The sequence below is a fragment of the Thermobia domestica genome, chromosome 5 (assembly GCF_964235325.1).
Source record: "Thermobia domestica chromosome 5, izTheDome1.hap1.1, whole genome shotgun sequence".
In the NCBI taxonomy this organism is placed as follows: Eukaryota; Metazoa; Arthropoda; class Insecta; order Zygentoma; family Lepismatidae; genus Thermobia; species Thermobia domestica.
The window spans coordinates 253378856-253402183 of record NC_137458.1 but is presented as its reverse complement, the minus strand read 5'-3'; the positions used below and the strand labels follow the sequence as shown (position 1 = coordinate 253402183).

General features: G+C 35.1%; 1 protein-coding gene across 1 annotated transcript; it reads right to left on the bottom strand.

Moving 5' to 3' along the window:
• Positions 1-771: 771 nt before the first annotated feature.
• On the bottom strand, positions 772-22882 carry LOC145686551 (endocuticle structural glycoprotein SgAbd-8-like). The gene is made up of 3 exons (XM_081759988.1): positions 22720-22882; positions 8256-8383; positions 772-1381 (listed from the first exon to the last, which is right to left on the bottom strand). Exons 1-3 carry the CDS (start codon positions 22726-22728, stop codon positions 1072-1074), a joined length of 447 nt encoding a protein of 148 aa, XP_081616114.1. The 5' UTR covers positions 22729-22882; the 3' UTR covers positions 772-1071.
• Positions 22883-23328: the final 446 nt, after the last annotated feature.

Below are 23328 nucleotides of genomic sequence, written 5' to 3'. Positions count from 1 at the left end.
TCCATACAGTGTTTTCAGACTCACAAGGGCCAATTCTGTAACATTACCTGGAAAAACGTTCAACAATAAGCAGTAAAAGGTACGTGATATGCTGGTAAGCATGTTTAAGCCTGAAAATTCGTAATAAGCTTAGAGGTCGATTGTCGGAAGGCGTTCTTGTGTTGCATGGATTAGATGAGGAATGGAACTCATGGATAACTGCATATTGAAATACGAGAAAAAACACAACCAAAACCACATATTAATAATACAATTCTCATGAAAATTACACACATTTACCATAATACCGTAAGGAATAAGCAGCAATAATAATAATAGTAATACTAATAAGCTTATTACAAATTTTAAGTTATTTATGGAGGTCAGTGACAAGTGGATGTCATAAAAGAATGTCGTGATTTCAAATAAATTGAGAAAGCCTGCACTAAACTATAACTGGAAGTTACTTGCTGGAAGTTTTTAGTGAAGTTACAAAGATGGGCTCAAATTTTTCCACTACGATAGGAGAGAAACGAACTTCTTGCTGCTAAACAATTCAAAAAAACGGAATATTTTCTTTAAAAAAATGTATTATATAATGTAAATTTTACTCTTATATCGCAAAATATTTAGAGGTTTTGTCATTTTCGTTTCTCTGCGCTCTTTAATCATGTGTGGAATATCACCTCCTTTTAGATATAATTGGATTGTAGCATACACTGTACGTTTTTCACTATCTGTTTGAGTTTCTTCGGAGATTGGAGCGCTTTCGGTACAATAACAAACCATATATATTCTAAAAAGTAATCTTTATTTCGTAAGCTACACTAGCCTTCTAAATACAATACAAATCACACATACACAACATAGATTAAAAATTAATAGCATTATAAATACAAAAATATCACGTACAGACGAACACCATTTTGGCAGAGTACTTTAATATGTACAGTCCAGTTGCTGACTTAAGTTTTACTGTAAGCAGGAAACATTGTGAGAGCTTGTCTTCCATTTGTAACACATATAATGAGTCCATCAATTTTTTTCACTTATTTTGTTATTTTATTGTTGTTAGTATTAAGTAGTCTATGATTAGAATCTTTGAGAAGGTTGCTGATAGGTTGGTTGTAAATTACTTGCACTCTCGTCAGGCTGTTGTGGCAACGAAGCAATGTATTCTAGCGCTCTCTGGATGGCTTCAGGAATGGGAGGAGGTGTAGGAAGGTGATCACCACTAGGTTGGAATCCATTTTCATCAGCAGTGTAAGTTACACTGATTCTTGTGCCGTCTGGAGCTGTGTATGAATATGATCCCTGAGCAACCTGCGCTTCTTGGTCTTCGACGCCAGCGTTTTTCAGAAAACCAGATTCTTCCGCTGTGATTTCATTTCCAGTCTCGTAACTACAAAATAAATCATAATTGTACAACGCAAATAACAGCCAAATGACAATAATAATAATAATAATAATAATAATAATAATAATAATAATAATAATAATAATAATAATAATAATAATAATAACGTAAAATTAAATCTTTTCGACCATTAAGAAAGCTCTTAAGGCTAAAAAATTGTGATTATGAAATATGGTACTTGTACCGATTATGGCCCGGGGCCCTAATATGGCCCATCCACCATATCTCTGCAGATTTACGTTGGTGATACTAGTTGACAGTATAAACTGTCCTCATGACAAGCGTGAACATATTTTGCGCAGCTCAGAGGACATAGTTTATATTGTCATCTAGTAGCACCAACGTAAATCTGCAGAGCTATGGTGGGTGGGCCATATTAGGAACCCGGGGCATAATCGGTACAAGTAACATAATTAGTGGAAATAAGAATCGATAGAACCTCGAGAAAACCCAAGGACACGTTGCTGTTCAGCACAAACTCAATTGGCCTGAGAGTAAACCAGGGAGACCTTGACCAAAGATGAGTGCTATATTACTGAAATTTCCCACCCCAAATAATAATAATAATAATAATAATAATAATAATAATAATAATAATAATAATAATAATAATAAGAAGAAGAAGAAGAAGAAGAAGAATACATTATTACAATATTTAAGAATAATTCCTGATACACGTACTTAGACGTAAAGTAATGAGAAGTAAATTGGGTGGCTTCGTCTTTATGAAACTATAGAGATGACGTAATGAATGATGGAATCTTTATCACTAAATGATTAACACCGATAGCGCAAGTGAGTAAATGCAAATGAATTGCTACGGACGAAAGTAGTAACTTCGTTCAGAATCTTGTCTACATAAACTAATGCTTAAGTAGATATATTTTCGAACCACATTCAATTTCTCTAGCACTAAACTAGCATGGTTCCTCTTGCTTCTTGCAAATAAAGAAAACAAGCAAAATTCATCTCTATTTATTGAACAACTAGTATTGATCTTAAGACGAAGCAGAAGATTTAGACTATTTATTTAAAATTCCAATCTATTGAGGTTAAAATGACGAGGAAACTTTTACTTGGTGTACTATCGTTTAATTTCGTGAATACAGCTAGTACAGATTAAGAGGTTCGAATTATTATGGGCAATACACTTTTCATTTATATCTAAGGGTTAAGTGAGAAAGTTTTATAGTAACTACCATTTTATTTAACATATTAACTTCAACTTGTACGGAATTAACCCTACTTTATAACCCACAGGATTATAGTACTTCGTGTTAATTTCAAAACGCACTGAGTCTCAGCACAATTTGTATAAATTATGAGAAATGAAGATGGATACAACAAAAACCACAAAGTGTCGAATATAGCAAGATAGAAATGTGTTTAAAATAACTCATTATTTTGTAATAATTGTCTAGAAAATGCTTTTACAACACCTACAAGGTGTGTACTAAGGTGTGTTATAGAGATTTAATAGATACTTACTCCTTGTAGAGTTGTTCACACTAATGGATATTTATTTACAGCAGATTCAACTTTACATTCTAATAGGTGGTTGGAGTATAGCTTTCTTTGTAGGTACTATTTAAAATATGTATATTCACTATTAAAGTGTTTGTGTTAATTACACATTAGATATAGTACTATACACAGAAGCATTTAATTAGGTAATAGTAAGGATGTTAATCCGACATCCTTTCAGAAAAGTAACATTTAAAACATTACAAATACGCTATAAACAAGAATTACACACATACTATATTTTTCAGTTATTTTAATACGTACAAAGACAAGAGAAATTATGAAGTTGTGCAGGTCTTAAAACTGAAAACAGTACGTATAGCTTTAAACTTACAGCTACAACCAACAGAATACCATTTAAATATGCAGTAATATGCGTTTAAGTGTAAAACCCTACATATAATATGATGCATGGAGCTTGTTTCCTGTTTTTATTGTCCATAATTACTTGAACATTATCCGCTATGGCAGAAGAAGGAAAAAAAAGAGTAATGTGTGAAAAAATATACATATATTTCTGTTTCGTTTTTGTGGTCATTCCCATTTTAAGGACTCAGCAATACCATAAAAAATTTGTGTATCTGCAGAATGGGGGTATGTTGCATCATTTTGTATTATGTAAGACAATAATGAAGTAAATGGTGCAGGTTATGGTGTACGGTGTGTTTACGCTTTTTTCACACTAATTTTGACAGGACTATAAAAATGGGAAAAGCTACTCAACGAAAAGAAAATTTGCTTTAATGTCTTTTGCAGACAACTTGTAGGCTATAACTCTATACTTTCATTTTTTATTTTGCCTTTTATTCTTCGTTTGTTTCTTTTTTTTATTTTGTCTTCTGTTTCCCGTGTTCTTTTAAATTACATCATGTGCCTTTTTTTTCAACGATAGTCATATAAATAGTTTCCGGTATATACAGCTTCTGAAGGATAAAGTAATCGTATATATGGTGATGATACTAGGTAATAAGTGGTTAGAACATACCCATAAACACACTGAAGCTCATATCCTCAGTGAGATTCGAATTCAAGAGCCATATAACAAAGCACACACTTTAATCTTTCGAATTCACATAAATATCAATTAATTGTTATTTGGATTTTACTGTCCGTAGGGAGAATGATGGATCAATGGCACTCAACTTCGACGTTAGGGGCCTCTGGTTCGATCAAAAATAATGTGAATTTTGTAGTGGACATTACTGTTAGAGTGGTTTTTATTTAGGGTTCTCCCGTTTCCTCCCATATTCTCATTCCACCAAGCATTTCTTAATCATTCACTTTCGCAAACATTCGTTCCCTTTAGTCTACATGACGTCACCGTGAGGTGTAAATGAAAATATTTCATTTTATGTTGCCTAAACTTATAATTTCAAATGTAATGGCTTTGTTCCGTGAACAGTTCAAGATCTCAAAGTTATTTTTATCACGGTTCGTTGGTCTGGAGTTTAACGTTCTTTTCAGCACCGATTATATATGACAGGTGAACCTACAATTTAACATGAAATTTTAATAACATGAACCTTCGCCGGGAATCGAACACGAATCTCTGGCACCGAAGGCGAGCGTGTTAACTCCTTCACGGATATGGCATCATTTGATGCCATATCCGTGTAGAGGTTAACTATATAAAGATAAGGAACGTCGTTACATTCTTCATAATAGAATATCTTAACCACACAGCCTGCTAAATATTCTTCTTGTGTGAAGATATAACTGTTTTATTACGTTTTTATTTTCTTAACCAGTCAAAGTTTCAAAATCTTGGGAAGCATTTCAAAAAAACAGGCGGTGTCAAGGTTATTCTTATACGTAAGATACTTGTAAAACATGAAGCTCTTTATGAAAGCGTTTTCCTCAGAAGAGTGCTTTGTAACTTAGGGAAGACAAAATCTACCGTTGGGGTGTGACTGAAAGCAGCATTGGAAGAAGTAATATTGTATTTTAAAATAATTTGAACTTCTTATAATTTGCTTGTTGATTGAGTAAATTACTAAGCAGTTACCGTACGCGCTTCTGGCAAGGAAGATTCCGGGTTCGATTCACGGTGGGAGCTCATGTGGTTCGGATTCCACGTTAATTAGTAGGTCCACGTCTCATATAGCCTCGCTGCTGAACGGGTCGTTAAACTAAAAAATCATCATTGATTAAGTTACTAAAAATTTTTTATATGCATACAATAACCAGGGGTGTAGTGGAGCCGGAGCAGTGCGACTCTTCTGCACAGCTCTTAAGAGAGGAGCTACGCTCTGGTACAGAACCAGAAAAAATAACTGGCTTAAAAATTAAAAATGTACTTTAACTCACACCAGAAATGTTCAAATTATGTTTTAAATGTTTGTTCATTCATAGATAAATAATAATAAACATGCACAATTTGATTTAACTTCTTGTTATTTTATTTCCCATCAAGCACTTCGACACAGATGATTTTTACAGTACAACCCTGACTATAACTATCCAAGTTGTAGTGATACAATAACTTAGAAATATTCAACCTTCCCCTTTACTACCCTGAATATATCAAGACTGTCAGGATTTGAAGTACCCTGAAGTATCCTGTATAAGAGAAAGACATAATGGATTTTCCCTCCAATTTTCTAACATTTTGTAGCTGTCGAAATGCATAATAAAACAAGTCTAATTTCACTTTTTAATAATAAATATTCACGTCAAAAGAATGAATTAAGTGTACTTTATGAGAAGTAAAATATCCATAGAAGATAGGCTTTCTGTATTAGTGTAAAAATATATTGTAATGTCACTAAACCAATTATTAAGAAAAAAATATAAAGATATTTTGCAACAAACTATGGAAAGTAAAAGTGTTCTTGTAATAAACGATATGCTGCAATTATTAACTGTTGAAAAAATGAGAAATCAGTTTTTACTACCAATTTCTGCCGTGGGAATCATTCAATTAGACAAGGCCAAGCGAAATAAGAAAACTTAAAAGCAAGTTAGAGCAAGTTGTCGGCATAAGTAAATTAATTTTCAGGTGGAATACATTAAGATAGGCAGAGAACTATCATAACGAAAAATAGCAATCAAAAGAATAGGTAGTGAATAGGTTACTTATTGTTAGATGTGGCAACAACGGAAAAGAGCAAACCAATGAGATCACTTAAAAAAAAAAGATAAACTGCAGTGTGTCTAGAGATATTTATCAATTTAATGGAAACGCCTATAAAAATGCCGATTACCAGATTAATGTTTCGTTGGACTCCTTTCGTCCTTCGCAATAGCTCTGATGCGGCTTGGAATAAAGTGAGAGAGGTTATGAACGATAACAAATCGAATATTGCACCATTCCGCGTGTAGTGTATCGTTCAGTTCAGCGAGAGAGGATGCAGTCGAAAATCTGCACTGGATTTGTGTCTCGAAACGAACTTTAGGTGTCCACTAACGTTTAAGTGTGGACGTTAGGTATTTCAGAGCAGTTGTTAATCTTCAACTTGATATTTCTATATTACGGCGCAACAGCTTCAACTATGTGAATGGGGACATTATCATCCTGGAATTTTTTGTCATTTGTGCGGAATCCACACCTGGACCATAGGATGCAAATGGTTCCCTAAAATGTCAATCAGTAAACGTCAGTGCATAGCCCACTGAAAGCAAGGCACTGCGACCCACAGCATAAGAGAGTCACAGCATTGTTTCACAGTTTAACGGAGACACCGCAAGTCGTATGCTTCTTTGGTAGTTCACCACACGCAGCTACGGCCCATGTTTTGAATTAAGGTGAATGACGATTCATTCGATTATATCACAGATTTCTAGTCATCAGTGATCCATGTTGCATGCTAGTAGCAACATTAGTGTCCTGCAAAAGTGTTATAGTCACTTATCAGCTGTTTCTCTCCTACAAGTCGACTCCAATGTCTGTGTCATATAACTTTCGGCGGACTGTGACCGTAAATACAGGCCATGAATGATATTGATTGAGTTCCTCCGTCACTTGTACCTCAGCCGCACGATGTTCGGCGGTGCCTGTTACTAACAGTACTCTTCCGAGCACTGTTCTTTTTCGCTGCTGTAGTTTTGCTATGAGTTTTGTAAACCGCCATTACTTTGGACACTGTCCCTCGTGACACACCCAACACACTTTCCACTTTCGACACTCTAGCACCTCAATACCGGACACCAAAAATATAACTTCTTTGGGAATCAGAGAGATCGTACATTTTACACTATTACCGTCTATTTATTTCACTGCACACTGCTGTTTTCCTTCCCATCACGTAGTATGGAGCTTGAACCTAAGACACAACCACCATCAACTCGGCTCTGTGGTCGCCATCTGACCATGGCCAACCGAGAGATCTTGTGTGTATCCATTAAATTGATAAGATATTGTATATAACTAATCTGTGCAAAACATCACAGGTGTAGCGAAGATGGACCAATGGTGGTCCGGCTCTCTCCAACGATATTCTGGTCCCCCTTTTTCAACATGGAGAACTGTTACGTGATTATTAAACTTGTTCGATAATCTTACACTAAATGAAGAATATTTGTAAGAGAAAATGAAAAAAATATTTTGAAACACAATTCAAACCATGTGAGAATGTGAAAATAAATCACTGAAATTAACATACTTTGTTATTATAATTTGTTTAACTATCTAAATTCTGTACTTTGTTCGCGTTTTATTTAATCATTTATATCTGTGTAATATGTTAATATACTTTCATATTTGTTGTTTTAAAGTAGCATACTAAAAATATAATACTTATAATATTCAGCATTTGTTGGCAGACCTGTCATATCAAAGAAGGAAATAATCGCTAACAATTTTGTTTCTATCTATTGCGAGGCGTGTCTACACGAAAAAGTTCCTCATAGTCATTTACTACAGTAATGCAATTTACAAAGAAAGTAGTTTACTAAACATTAAAAAAATAAAGAAATAGAAATTAAATCGATATTTATTTACATTTTAAGTTACTATGAAAGTAAATTCAAACTAAATACATGTATGTGTTGAAAGATACATACAAATTTTACTTGACGAAATTAAAGAACGAAAGTAGATAGTAATTGCAAATCAACCACGATAAAGAATGAGAATATTAACCTAATTAGTATCTGATACTTATGATGAAACAAATTAACCTCAAGGAACGAAACAATGGATATAGCAACTTTTAAAAAGCATAATAAGCAATGTTAATAGCGTTCCTATGAGAAACTGATAATATTACGTAATCAAAGTCAATTCGATTAGTTCCTTTTTTATTATTCATGAAAACCAGAGACAAAGGTAATGACATTAAACGAGCAACTTGTTTTATTTGTTTTTCTTTTCTTTTTTTTTTTTTAAAAAACTTACCTCCATTTATAACTACCATCGTGATTGACTTCGTTTTCGTATTTAAGAATTGGGATGGGGCTCGTTGATGGTCCTGGCTGTTGAGGGGCTGCTATCGTCAGACCGAACAAAGCACACACAAAAAGTACCTGTTGGCGCAATACAAAAAGGTAAAAAGAAAGAAAGAAAAGAATATCAGTCAATGAAAGGTACCAAAAACAAACACAATTTACTAATTAGCATACAATGCTTCTTATTTTAAGACAGAAAAAACGAAACGTTATACTTGGGATCAATTATCTAGGTTCTCCTGGAAAATTTTTGAATGCATGTAACCACTATTTATGTTATTACTATAGCGTAAATTCTAACCTTACTAGTAGCATATTTTAATTATAGTCTTTTGTTTGGTTAGTTATTGGTTTAAGTTGATGGTTTACTACTTTGTGGGAAATCTTTTTTCTTACATGCCAATTTCTTTCTTTTTATATTGTTCGCCGATAGGAAGATTTCGCCATTGGCAACTTAAACGAGAGGGCAAAAATCAATGTGCTTACGTGGACTGGTTCCTGACAAGAGCAATGCTACAGATACTGTAATGGCGTCATACCAATTAGTCGAGAGGAGCATATTATGTTATTTATAGGTGTCTTTTGCTATAGACAAATCATATGTGTGTAACCATAAGCCACATATGATTTTAACATTAACATAAGACAATTTTGAAATAAAGATACTTCAAACAAAAGCGCTGTTTTAGTTTGATGTTTGATCACTGAAACAGCACACCTGCAATATAGCTGTAACTTCAGATTAGCAAACCTTACACGAGTCTTGAAAAGTTATTACAAACATAAATTCACAAGATACGCGTGTAATGTTCCTGAGAAAGGGCAAGTCAAAGATTATCTATACTTTTCTTTCTACAGTTTGTTTACATGAAGCTAGGGTTATACTATGCACATCATTTTTCTACGTAATCTCCTTCCTTATCAATTCACTTGGCCCAATGGTCAACGAGATTACGTATTCCTTCCAAATAAAAGGTTTTCGGTTGGTCGTGAAGCCACTTTTGCACCGCATTTTGCACGGCTAAATCTGAGGCAAATCGGCGACCATGCAAAGCATCCTTGAGTGGTCCAAACAAGTGAACGTCAGATGGAGCTAGGTCTGGGCTGCAGGGAGGGTGTTCCAATAACTCAAATTTCAACTTGTTGATGGTTTCAATAGTGTGATGAGCCATGTGTACCCGTGCACTGTCATGCAGCAACAACAAAACCTTCTTCGACAACAAACCTCGTCGTTTGTTGCGAATTGCCGGCTTCAGGTTCTTTTCCAACATTTCACTATAACTCGCACTGTTGATCGTCTTTTCCTTTTCCATAAACTCGGCCATTATGAGCGTCTATGAGTCCCAAAACACAGTTAACATAACCTTTCCTGAGGATGGCACAGTCTTGAATATTTTCTTCGTTGGAGATCCTGAGTCTTTCCACTCCATACTCACTCTGGTGCTTTGATTCTGGCTCATAGTGATGAACCCATGTTTCATCGCCGGTGACTATTCTGCTTAAAAATGCATCACCTTCGTTGTTCAAGCGAGTGAGTAAGCGTTGACAGACACAAACACGAGTGAGCTTGTGTTCTGCAGTAAGTTTTCTTGGAACCCACCGTGCACAGACTTTATGAAAACCGAGTTCGTCGTGAGTGCTTTGATGTGCAGAGTCATGACTGATGTTCAAAACAGCTGCTACCTCATCGATAGTGATTCGCCTATTCGCCAGAACCATCTGTCGAGCTTACTTAATGTTGTCATCTGTAGTGGAGGTTGATGGCCGTCCTGCTCCCTCTTCATGCGTTACACTTGTTCGACCACTTTTAAACTTCTCAAGCCGTAAAAAAACTCAGTTTTACATGATAGTGCACTTCTCCCATATTGCAATGATAGTCTGCGATAAACATCTGACCCTTTGACACCCTTCGACCAGAGCAATCGGATCACTGCTCGTTGTTCCTCTTTGGTGCAAACTTCTAATGGAGCAGCCATGATATATCTGCAACAGGAGGAAGAAAAATGGAGAAATTAAGATCACACTTTCACAGCATTACCACAACATTATAACAATAAAATATGTGAGAACAGAAGACAAAGTGCGCAATGTAAGAAAAGTTATGACAAAAGTGTAGATAATTTTTGACTCGCCTACGTGCCTCTAATTCAAGGATATTCATTCCTTTTATGTTGGTCTTTCAGTAGGGTTTTGGGACAGGGCGCACCACGTAATTTGCCCTTGTTTAGATTTTGCAAAAAAAAAAAAAAAAAAAAAAAAAAAATCAAACTCTACAACTTATGACACTATAATCCGTAATTTCGAGGTCTTCCTGTGGCTTGCTTCTTACTCTACATATTAAGGAAGCCTTAGTTAATGTACGTATGTACGTGCAAGACTATCAATGAAAAGTTCACGTATGTACTTATTTATTTATCTTCTTAGATTTCCACTTCACATATAGACATTTCCACCTCGTGTATGTTTTAAAACATGGTATCGACAAATAAAGGGATTATTGTTAACAAATCGTGACTAATGTTCCATATTACTTTCATTCAATGCCAGTTTCAATCAATTTTTGTTTGATTGATTGCAAATTTTGATACTGGAATGTTTAGCAACTAAACAAGAAGAAAAGATACCTAGAGCTTAATATAACATCTCAAATACACGATCTCTTAATCGAGGATCAAACCCAGATCTTTGAAACGAAACATTAACCATGTATTCGTATGGAACCTCAATCATATTTGTGATTGTTCTTTCACAGAGGCAATATTCAAATTTGAAGGAAAGGAAAAGAAAATTTACTCATACAGGATCTAACTTAATTAATATAACAAAGGTCGGGAGGTCATTTCTGACACCGAGATAAACAAAAAAGTCCTATGGACATAAAGCATATTCGCAGAGTTAGCGAGGGCCGAAAGAGTAACAATAGTAAATTCGAAGATGTAGATGTCGGCGGCAAGAGAAACACAAACTACGTTCTTGGGGCACATCACAGGAGATGTCAAATTATCAGCCATCGACAACAATGCATGCATGACAATGCCGACTCAAGGATTGGATTACCTGTTCGAAGATACCTGGGTTATTGCGCACAGTTGCGGAGGCGTTATGGATATAGGCTGTTCCAAGTCGTTAACATCGTTGACAGAAGTAGCATACTCCACACTTTTCATGTGTCCGCACAGATAAAAGTTCAGTGGATTCAGTTCCGGGAATCGGGCAGGTCATTGCACTGGACCAACACGCTCGATCCACTGTCTTGGGAAGTTTTAGATACTTTAACCAATATTAAGTAAGATTTCATGTTATAAACTCTACAATAAAATGCACGTGAAAAGGAGTTTTTAATTTTAAGTTACATTTTTATTTTAAAACAATACTTCCCAACCATTTTTTCTTCAGAAAGCTATTAAAAGAACGCAAGAGAAGAACACAATTTTAGAAAAAATGACATTTCGCAGAATATTTTGGAGTCGCTAAGGAGACAAGTTTATTTCCGCACGTTTTAAACGTATAAAGAGTGCTATCTAATTAAAGTTCTGATTCTGAAATGAAAGAAAACTGCAAAACCTCCAGAAAACCTATGAACTGTTGTTGTTCACCATAACCCCACAAGATAAGCCCCGCATTGAACCAGGGACTCTGTACAATGAAGGCAGCATGGCTCTTGTAATACATATATTTGTATATTTGGAGCTTGCGTTCATAGTACCACATGTGTGTTTACCACATTATTCGACATGTAACACTTGGTAAGTCTGTTGCATATCTTGTCAATATTTTAAGAACATATTAAATAAACTTATTGTCATTGGGAAGTCCAGTTTTACCATTAATATTCCTACTTTTACTTTTATCATATTTCATATGCCATTTACTTCATCAGCACACTTAGTAAATCCTGTGCTAACAGTTCCTAACCTCTTTCGTGAGCACCGCATACTCCAAGCCAAATTCGTAAATCCTAAATACTTCACGCCCCCCTCCTTGTCACTCGTTTGTCTCACTCCTTTTGCCATTTCAAATGAAGTATTGAATTCACAACTCTTCAATAATAATAATAATAATAATAATAATAATAATAATAATAATAATAATAATAATAATAATAATAATAATAATAATAATAATAATAATAATAATAATAATAATAATTCTCTTTATCGTCCCAGCAAAATTTCTACATACTATTGTAAGGAAGCATTTATTTAAAGAAATTTCCAGCCTACTTTTAGTTATTTTATGTTTGTACGGTGTTCATTTTAAGTACCTCCTTCTTGTAAATGAAGCTTGTAAATTCTTAATGCTTGTAAATGAGAATTTAGTTCATTTCTGTCAGTAGCTTGCGCTTCCTCGATTGGAAACCTTGTCTTACACCTAAGCTAATAATGGGCATAGTTTAGAATTGGTCACTGGAAAAAAACATTGAAGAATACATTGGCCCCACGTAGGATAATGGTCGGGGGTATGAGTTGATATTGTTAATTGCAAAATAAAATTGAAGAATACATTGAACCAACGTAAGACAATGGTTGATATGCTTGGGTATTGGCAATTACAAAAATGAAATTCAAAAATACATTGACACAAAGTAATAAATTCAAGTAATAGGATATGTTGGTTCACATTCGATTTACCATAATTTATAAAACAATTTCGATCTCATTCTCCCAATCACTATTGAACTTGCTCTTTCCTAGGGCTCACATTCACAATAAGTTGATTGTTAAAAGCTCAGATAAACAGCGTAGAGCTAATGTTTCATAATTTTTAGCCTTCCGTTTCCCACTGGTGGTAATATTGTCTTCTTTCGTGGTGCTTAAGAATATACCTAGAACTACTCACCTGTTCTATTTTTTTCTCTCTAACTTGTGCAATCGAACCTCAAGCATAAGGGAGAGACTGGATTCCTTAGCAGCACACACAGTGGAGCACTCCTCCTACATTGGAGGAATGTTGTGCTAACCAACACAAACGTTAGTTTTATGTTTAAATTTTCGTTGTGTCAACTTTGTTTTTAACCAACTCAATTGAAAACGTTGGCCCTATTTTGGAATTTACGTTGTGCCGAGTTTTAATTAACCAACTAAATTGCTAACGTTAACCCCATGTTGGAATTTACGTTGTGTCATGTTTTTGTTAATCAACTCAATTGCTAACGTTGGCCCCTTGTTGAAATTTACTTTGGGTCGTGTTTTTGTTAACCAACTCAATTGCCAACGTTGGCCCTATGTTGCAATTTACGTTGTGCCGAGTTTTTGTTAACCGACTCAATTTGCCAACGTAACCTCCTACGAAAGAAGTGAAATTGCGATTTGAGAATGCGAGGTCTCATTCTGTTGGATAAATTACGGTGTATTATTGGTCGTCCGTACTACTTTGGGCAAACGTATTTTTCTACTTTATGTTCTGAATTACGAGTTTCCAACCATGATAAGCTTTAGCTTCTGCACAGGGTATAATAAGAGTGATGCTAGAGTACAGATGGGTTGAGTTGATTTTGAGTTTAACGTCCCGTTCAGCAGCGAGGCTATATGAGATGTGGACCTACTGATTAACGTGGAATCCGAACCACATGAGCTCCCGCCGGGAATTGAACCCGGGTCTCCCACGCCAAAGGCGCGGACGCTAACCACTTAGCCACGGAGGAGCTCAGAGTACAGATGGAATGGTAACACAAACCCTAGCGTTCTTATTAGACGGTGAAATTGATCGATCAATTCCAAGGCTTTAGAACAGGGAGCATATACAGCATATCAAAAGGGATACATATATACATCTTGATTTTGTTTATATTTGAGATTTTATAATAATAATAATAATAATAATAATAATAATAATAATAATAATAATAATAATAATAATAATAATAATAATAATAATAATAATAATAATAGCTTAAACGCATTTATAAAAAATACTGCTACTGAAAAGTTACTATAATGTAATAAAATATTCATAAAATTGAAGGAAGATATAAACTAAAGAGAACAACTGAACATTATTATTTTTAAAGCTTTCAGGTGAATAAATTATTATTATTATTTTACGTCCCACGGTTATGCCGGTTAGGCTAAAGGAGACGGTTATTATGAGAAATGAGTGAAATGGTGGAATGAAGAAAGTGGGAGGAAATGGGAGAACCCCGAGAAAACCCACGCACACGGTGTTTGTCCACCACAAAGTTCATTTGGCGGGAGCAGGGTTTGAACCCGGGACCCCAAGCACCAGAGGTGAACGCTTTACCACTGAGTCACCGCGGACCCTGTGAATAAATTATGTATAAACTTACACCAATAAGAGTAAACTTTTAAACGAATTAATTACGCTATTTAGAAAGACATTAAATGTATTCAAAATATTATAGATAGTTGCAAATCCTTTAAAACTTCATTTTAAAGCAAGTAAATAAATCAAAGTAATTTACTGTTGACTACAGAAATGGAAGATAGCTAGATGGGTGTAGGTAAAAAAAGGATCATAACGCTATGTGAGTGATTGATGGTTAACAAGCATTGAGAAATTCAATATGCATTTATTTTCTTCAAGAGGAAGATTACAGTAGCTCCAAAAGACATTAGTGCCGTATCGCCGGACCACTTTGAAAACTAAAAAAAAAAAAAAAAAAAAAAAAAAGAACCAAAATTACCTTCAAAACTGAGGCTTGTAAACTTTTCCAATTTCAAGAAGAAAATCGTGTACAACAATTTCCTGGGGTTTCCTTTCCTTAAATAAATACTCCACTAAGTAGCCCTTTAAATGCTCTTCCTTCTTCCCCAACGCCATGCCTTTCGCACTACTATATCATAAGAAATGTACCTCTCCGCGAAATAATCCTTCCGCCTCCACATTCAGTGCCGCTTACATTAAAAAAAAAAAAAAAAAAAAAAACAACAAAAACAACAACTTTCTTCACTTTTATTATTTCACTTACTTCACTTTCAGTCATCCTCCTCACAAATAAAAAAAATCTCCAATTCACTCGGTAAATTTCCTAAAATTGGTCCGGCGATACGACACTTAACCCCTCCAAAATTAAAGCTTTAATCATTCATTCATAAGCTAATGAGGATGTGTAGTGTAGAAGCGAGAGCTGTTTGCTTGTTTCTTGTTATATTGTAAATTTTTGGTCTTACTTTTATCATTTTCATTGTTTTAGAATTTAAAAAAAACACTTAAAAAAAACATAAAAATTTGGATGGGAGTACATTCACTTCCTCATTATTGACTGATTTCAACCCCAAGTAGCAGAGACTGCAGAAGGCCTGATGTAATACATAGATCCTATACAGTGTCGTATTTAAGAAGGGGGCTTCCGGGCTTAAGCCCCTCCCCGAATAGTGAAGTATATGAATTATCTTGCTGAATTTTCACATTTTCAGGCAAAGCCTCCCCGAAAGTTAGCAAAGTCCCCCACCCCGAAACAAAATCGTAAATACGCCACTGATCATACATTATTTCAAAATTTAATACTTTTGAGGAACACTATTGTGTATCAGAAACTGATGGGGAAGGAAAATGAGTTGAATTCACTCCGTTATCCTTCGTTGACTCCATACTTCAAGCAGTAGGAGATAAGAGGGAAGCCTCAGGGATGTCCATGAAATATTCCACCAAAGCCATATATATATACACACACACACACACACACACACACACACACATATATATATATATATATATATATATATATATATATATATATATATATATATATATATATATATATATATATATATATATATATATGGGCAAAAGTAGATCTGAAATAGTAAGGGGTCGTTTAACGTCACACCGTTCACCTTGGTTATCTTTGCCCAGTGTAATTTTTTTAGAAAGTGGAGGAGGGCAAAGATATTTTTGGAGGTGTGGGAATGGTGGTATTTTCCCCCACACTTGTGCTAGAGATCCTTTGTTCAATCCCAGATCAAGAGATCCCGTCCCCATCCACATTCCCATTGCTCCATTTTTTCTATCATCTTTCACTTCCATTAATCATCCATTTTCCTTAGTCTAACAGGATATAAAGGTTGGACATTAAACTGAAAGATTTCATTTCATTCTTTCCCAGCATCAATTTTAATATAGACCCCTACATATTAATTATCTCTTTTTCCATTTTTCTCGAAATCTACGATTGAGTTTTAAGACATCATTTTGCTAAGCTCAATGCGGTCTATTGACTAGTAGCTATATGCATCATCTTTGGATATCCTTTTCTTTCTTTAAACACTTATAATATTGTTTAAAATTTTGCCTTCAATCTATCTTTGGTATTTGTGAAGCTGGCATAAAGAATATTTGGACTAAGCGTGGGAAACAGAAATAGCTACATGCTAATCGTTATTTATTCAACTCGGGTACCAATCAGCTTATGATTCTTAGTTTCATATCTGCTTTGAGGTTTGATGGTATAAGGGACCCGCTGGTGGTTCGTCTGGCATCTTTAATGAATCCTTACAATTCATTCCTAGTTTGATCAGCCGTGTCACGCGTTGGAGTTATGATCCACGTATGTGAAACAGACATGCATTTTTTCAGTACATATTGGATTGCATTTTTCGCTACTTTTATGTACATTTGAGAACAATAGAATTTTTGACAGCAAATAAATGGGTAAAGGAACCGCAGTTTGCTTTGATAGAATTCCACAGTACCTCGGTATTAAAGCTTTTTTTTTTAATTAGTTAAAGACACAAATGTGTCTTGTATCATTAATTCTTACTGTCAAAAGAAACTGTCAGTAGAAAATTCTGACATTGTTTGTTCGCTGGAAGTTAAAGTCAACAATTCCCATAAAAGCACACTGGGTGCAAACCAGGATTTTTCGTATAAAAAAGAACATCAACCGGGGCGAGGAGCACGGTTGCTCAGTGGTAGTGTGTTTCCCTCTGATGCGTGGATCCCTGGTTCGACCCTCGTTCAAGTAAGTTTCTGATGGACAACATTGTGTCAGTGGGTTTTCTCGGGATACTCCGATTTCCTTCCACATTCTCATTCCACCATATCTTCCTTCATCATTCATTTGCCTTAATTATCGCCTCTCTTAGCCAAAAGGGCATAATCCTAGATGGTTAAACTGACAGATTTGAAAAAGAATCAATCATTAATTTACAACGGAGCGCGCAGGTCCTAGAATAATTAACTTACCAAAACTGAATGGTTATACGTGTATGTCGTATATTTGAATATCAGGGTGACTTTAGTAATTGGTTATTGTTTCTTGGTTTCGTAATCAGAAATTCCAAAATTTTAAACCCTGGATAGCAAATCTAACTGAGATTTCCGTAAGTTCTACCATGCAAGTTTGAGACTATACGGTAATTTTAAATATATAGATCATAGACGAAGTTCTTCCAAATACATCCTATTCATATCTAAATTTTCGTGCTCCAAGCTTAAAACGGTATGCGAGACTGTTAGATTTCAAAAATAAATAAATAAATAAAAAGAAAAAAGAAAAAAAAGAAGTGTCTATAATATAATTGCACAATATCAAAGGCTTTCGATTTGATTTGAATTCACCATCTCCTTCACCTGCAAGGTTATATAAGACGTGTATTTCCAACTTAAGCGGGGGATTCGAACTACATGAGTTTCCGCTGGGGACGGAACACAAGTCTACCGTGTTGAGCATTATTAGCGTAACTGGACAAAATAATATGGATAAAGATTAAAACATCAAGTAGCTTTCGAGTAACCATGTTTTTGTAATCTTAGAAAATGATGTTTTTATGATTACCGCGCCACCCACTAAGATAAAATTGATTCTGCAGTATATCCTGATCAAAGTTGTCGTAATGACTGACAGAAGTAATTCTGCAGCACACAATATGATTCATGATATAGTCTTTTTTTTTTTTTTTAATTCTGATTAAGTTTATCTAAGTTTTGTCTTCACGATAATATTGTGCAAGAGAAGATATATCAATAGATAGATGCTAACGAACTTAACATAATATCATGTTTTAGGACAAAGGCTACGAATTTTGAAAATCAGTGGGGGTGCTCTCTTACTTGAGGGCCAAGGGATCTCGACTTACGAATTATCATTTAGACTTAACAGGAGGGGTAAAAGTTTAAAAATTGGAAGTTCTCAAATTTCAGTATTAGGTATTTTTTGAATATAAATGCTACTTACTTTCTTCCGTATTCAAGGACGCCCATCAGGGGGGGGGGCAAGGTGGGGCGCTTTTCACCCTAAGAGAAAATCGTACTTGGGAATATCGAAGGCACAATAGAATTTTTACATTACTTGTAGCAAAATTTGAAACTATATTTGAAACCTCGCTTATATTTGCTCCCCCCCTTGGAAACCACAACATGGGCGCCCTTGTCCGTGTTTGTTTCTTTTGTTTTTGTTCTCTTTTTATCAGTGGAAAATATGTATTCTTGCATGAGAGATGGTGATGTAAGCAGGTAAGTATTAGAATTCTAGGGCCGCGGTGGCTCAGTGATATAGCTTTCACCTCTGGTGCATGGTGTCTTTGGTTCGATCGCTGCTCGCACCAAGGGAGCATTGTAGTGAACAAGCATCGAGTGCGTGGGTTTTGTATGGGTTCTTCCATTTTCTCACACCTTCTTCATTCTACAATTTCTTTCATTTCTCACCATTACCGTCTCCTTTAGCCTAGCCGATATAACCGTTGGACGTAAAACTTAAAGATTCCATTTTCATTTTTATGAGAATTCTACGGCTCTCCCGGAGGCGCGGTGGCTCAGTGGTAGAGCGTTCACCTCCACTGCTTGGGGTCCCTGGTTCCATCCCTGCCGCGCCGTGTGGACTTTGAGGTGGACAAACATCGTGCTCGTGGCTTTTCTCGGGGTTCTCCCATTTTTCTTCATTCCACCATTTCATTCATTTCTCATTATCACCGTCTCCTTTAGCCGAACCGGCATAACCGTGGGACGTAAAACTTAAAGATTTCATTTCATTTTTTCTATGGCTCTCCCACCCCCCATGTAAGTAATCGTCAAATCATTCTGAACGCCGCCTATTTGTGTTATAAAAAAATGTCAAAAATTGTAGCTCAAAATAGCACGAAGAAAAAGTCATTTAATTTGTCACTGTAAAAAATATCCTCAGCTCTACATTCCGGAATTTTTACATTTTCTTTCCTGGTCAAGTATGCGCAAACTTCATTTCCCTCCTATGAAAATATTTTCCTCCTGCTCTATGAAAATATCTGGATTTAATTTCATTTAAGAAAATATAACATATTAGAATTTTCTCTTCTTTTTCATTATTTTTTCTTTTCTTGTTGTTTCTTTTTATTCTCTTTTTTTGTGCGTGAGAACTGACCACACGCAAAAAATTTGGCGTGCTAAAGCACCGGACCTCTCTGGAGGCCTGTTCAAGAATAATTACGCATACATAATATTTACAAAAAAAAAAAAAAAAAAAAAACGAATTGTTTCGGTGATAACAAGTTTGTTGTTCGTTGCCAAGAACAAGTGACAGTTTTTACTTTGCTGAAACATGTTGTTTATTTAGTTTGTACAGTCACAAAAGCAAGAAATTTTCAGTTGGCAAAATTTCCTTTCCTAAAAACTTAACAATAAATTAACCTATTAGAGTACCGGTATTAGCAAGTTATTCAAATTATAACTATTCTAAGTACAACAACAAAAAAGATCCAAATTAATTAATTTGTTCCTGAGGTATTGGCAAAAGAAAGTTCGTCAACTGTCAAATACTTTCTTTTCTGGGTATAGTATAAAATTATGTTAAAAGAAAAGAAAGAAAAAAGGAAGGAAATAATTAACAGATTGTATCTGTTGTTGTTTGTTTCCTGTAACAGTAATTACTTGAAATATTGTTTAGAACAAAAAGACAAAAAATGACTATTTTTAATAGTTAAAATTCAAACTATAGTATAGTATATTGTTTATCACTGTAAAACGGTTGAAATCATTTAGTTTTGTTACGCTAATGAAGAATTAAGCAACTTATACATCAGAGAACATGAGCACGAAGTCGAAACGTTTATTTGATAACTATATTTAAAATTTGATATAATCTTACCTAGTAGTACCGAGACTGCAGTGGTGTATTTAGGATTTTGTTTCGGAGGAGCTATGCACAACACATGAATAAGCACTTATATTTTTCTTTTGGGTGTCGATAAATTTTAATGAAATTGTGCATTAAAAAAAAATATATTTCGGGGGAGGGCTTGAACCCGAAAGCCTCTCCCCCTAAATACGCCACTGACATGAAATAAAATATACAGTTTGAGGGTCTTCAACACAGCAAAATTAAACTACCGCTAATGTTAGAGTAACGTCTTCAAAACAAATAAAAATATTCGAAAAACAAAGACGAAGTGCACTAGACAATAATATTATTTTGCATGTGATATCGTTAACATAGCTTATCTATCTGCTTTCGATTTGCAAGTGTCTGGCATTTTTTGCTGGTTCTGTAAATCGCGGCACACACCAAAAGCAGTTAGGTGAGTTCCGAAAAAGGTATCATATCCACAATCATATTGTCTATTGCATTACGCTTTTTGCTTTTCTATTATTTTTTATTTGTTTTGAAGATATTGCAGAAAACTCTAAAATCTGCTGCAGTTTAATTTTGCTGTAGTGAAGACTCTTAAGGTGGAAATTGGATCACATGTTACGTTATTCGGTATCGAACGCGATACTACCTAAGTACTAGTATTTCTTGCTTCGTTATATTTTGTCAACATCATTTAAACTAGAAGTATATTGAATGTGGAAATTTGTGTTAAGAAAAGAATATTTATTAACTGAAGAAAGTTGAAGTAAAAAAGATTGTAAGGCAAGATTGATTGATTTCAAAACAAGGAAGTCTTCTTGGGAAAACGCATGGAAATCTCGCTAATATGAAGTCCTGGTATACTGCATTCTCTAAATAAATAATCAGTTTTATCTTATCATTCAGAATCCATTTTCTAAAAACAATTCCGTTCCAACTTCCTATATATAGCGCAACTCATTATGGTATTTTTATTTACGGTCGGAAAGAATAACTAAGAGCTAATGAATCTAACCTTAAAAGTACTTTTAGATTTGATTTAACTGAAGTTCAGCGTACTTTGTATCTGCTAAGGCAATATAAGACGAGAACCTGTAATCTTTGGTTTGTTTTATTTTGAGTCTAGCAGTACTTTCAGCATCGAAGCTACGCGATACATGGATCTATAGGTTTAACAGAGGTACGCACACACAGGAGGAGGGGGTTCACGGGCTCTGGACTCCCGAAAACTTCCTAGCTCAACATACATTCGTACTACACTTTTCCAATAAAACTTTACTTGTTTAACAGAGAAATGATTGATGTAGCATGAAAATTTGAGTTGATTTTGAGTTGATTTTTAGTTTAACGTCCCGTTCAGCAGCGAGGCTATATGAGACGTGGACCTACTGATTAACGTGGAATCCGAACCACATGAGCCGGGAATCGAACCCGGGTCTCCCACGCCAAAGGCGCGTACGCTAACCGCTTAGCCACGGAGGAGCTCCATGAAACTTTGATCTTACACTTCATTTGTATTCCTTTTCCCGTAAAAAACAATCTATTTATCATTTTTCTTTTCTGAAAATTTAGGCGGAAAAATATTTTACAATTACGGCACTTCTTTTCGGGTGCAGATAAATACAGATTCAATACTATATAGACGTAAAGGCTTTTGTAGTGTTAGATCCCCACGGTTCGTGCCTGCACAACATGATATACGAATCATATGAATCCTCACAATAATCTAGCCTGGTTCTCAATGCACTGAAGACGGGTACGACAACAATTTGTCCAAGAGGAAGCTCGTAACGTGGAATTTGATGCACACTTTGCCTCATGGAGATTCGAATCCAGGTGTTCTATCTTAAATCCAAGAGGATAATGAAATAAATTCTTTACTTTCTCCTGACTGTTCCTGTTAGAGTAAACGGAACTTTTAATAATTGATAGATAAAATAAATATAAAACTATGGTGCAATGAAAAAAAAACCTAAGAGAAGGCAATAACAAATCTTACACGGCCAGAGATTTTTAGCACCATAGGTGAGTATTTTGTCACTTAGAAAAAAAAAATACTCAAGCTAAACGAGAAAGTATTATCCACTCAGCTAAGACAGCTACCGGCAATTAAACACATAAAGTATTGTTAAGAAAATGACTAACTGAACGATAAAGGAATTCATTATTCGCCGGGAACACACACACTGGTGACAAAAGGAGTCCCGAATACACAAAGCATTAATATGTCACGCTCACTAATTATCATGATTTAATTTCCGTATCATTAATCACTTGCACTGTATTTTTGGGAGAAACTACACTTTTGCAGTTGATAATGATAACTGCAAAAGCAATGAATGGGTTTACAATAAAAAAAATATGACAATCACTGCATCCAAACGAGTCGGATATAAAAGAAAGAAATACCCACCGAATTCATGGCGATGATGATAATGATGACAATAATAAACTTGGAACTGTCGGTGTCACTGAGAGAGAATAGAATTGAAGGTCCCAAAAGACTGAAGACAGCACAGCGGCCTCTGTTCTTATATACGGCCACCAAACTCCCTTCAGTTTCTATGGGGATGACTGATGACCTCCTTTCGGTCGGTGCTTGGGAAAACGCTTTTTCCTTTGCTAAACACGAAACGCGCGCCACAACACTCGTGCCACGGAAGGGGTATATCATCTTATGTATGTGTTTGTGTTGAGTGTGTGAAAATCTCTGTTAGTGTGTGTGTGTATATATATTATATTGTATGAGTTAAATGCGTTGATGCACGCGGGCACGTGTAGTGTTTGCCATTATAAAAAGAAAGGACCACAAAAATAATAATACCAAGTTGCGAAAGAAAGCTTATATTTTTACTAAGAATGCGATTCAAATGTTTAGAAAAAAGAAGAAAAAAATTCAAAGAGAAAGAATCTGTCAAGGTCGGATTTTTTTTCTTTTTAAGACCTGCTGCATGTAATTCAAAACTGCATAACACTCTTACGAATTCTGCATTTTTATAATAGTTGTATGCATTCTGCTCGC

Coding starts and splice junctions, on each gene's coding strand:
- LOC145686551 (XM_081759988.1), bottom strand. Junction 1,382..8,255: donor GATGGTAGTTATAAATGGAG/GTAAGTTTTTTA, acceptor TTTATTTTGTAG/TTACGAGACTGGAAATGAAA.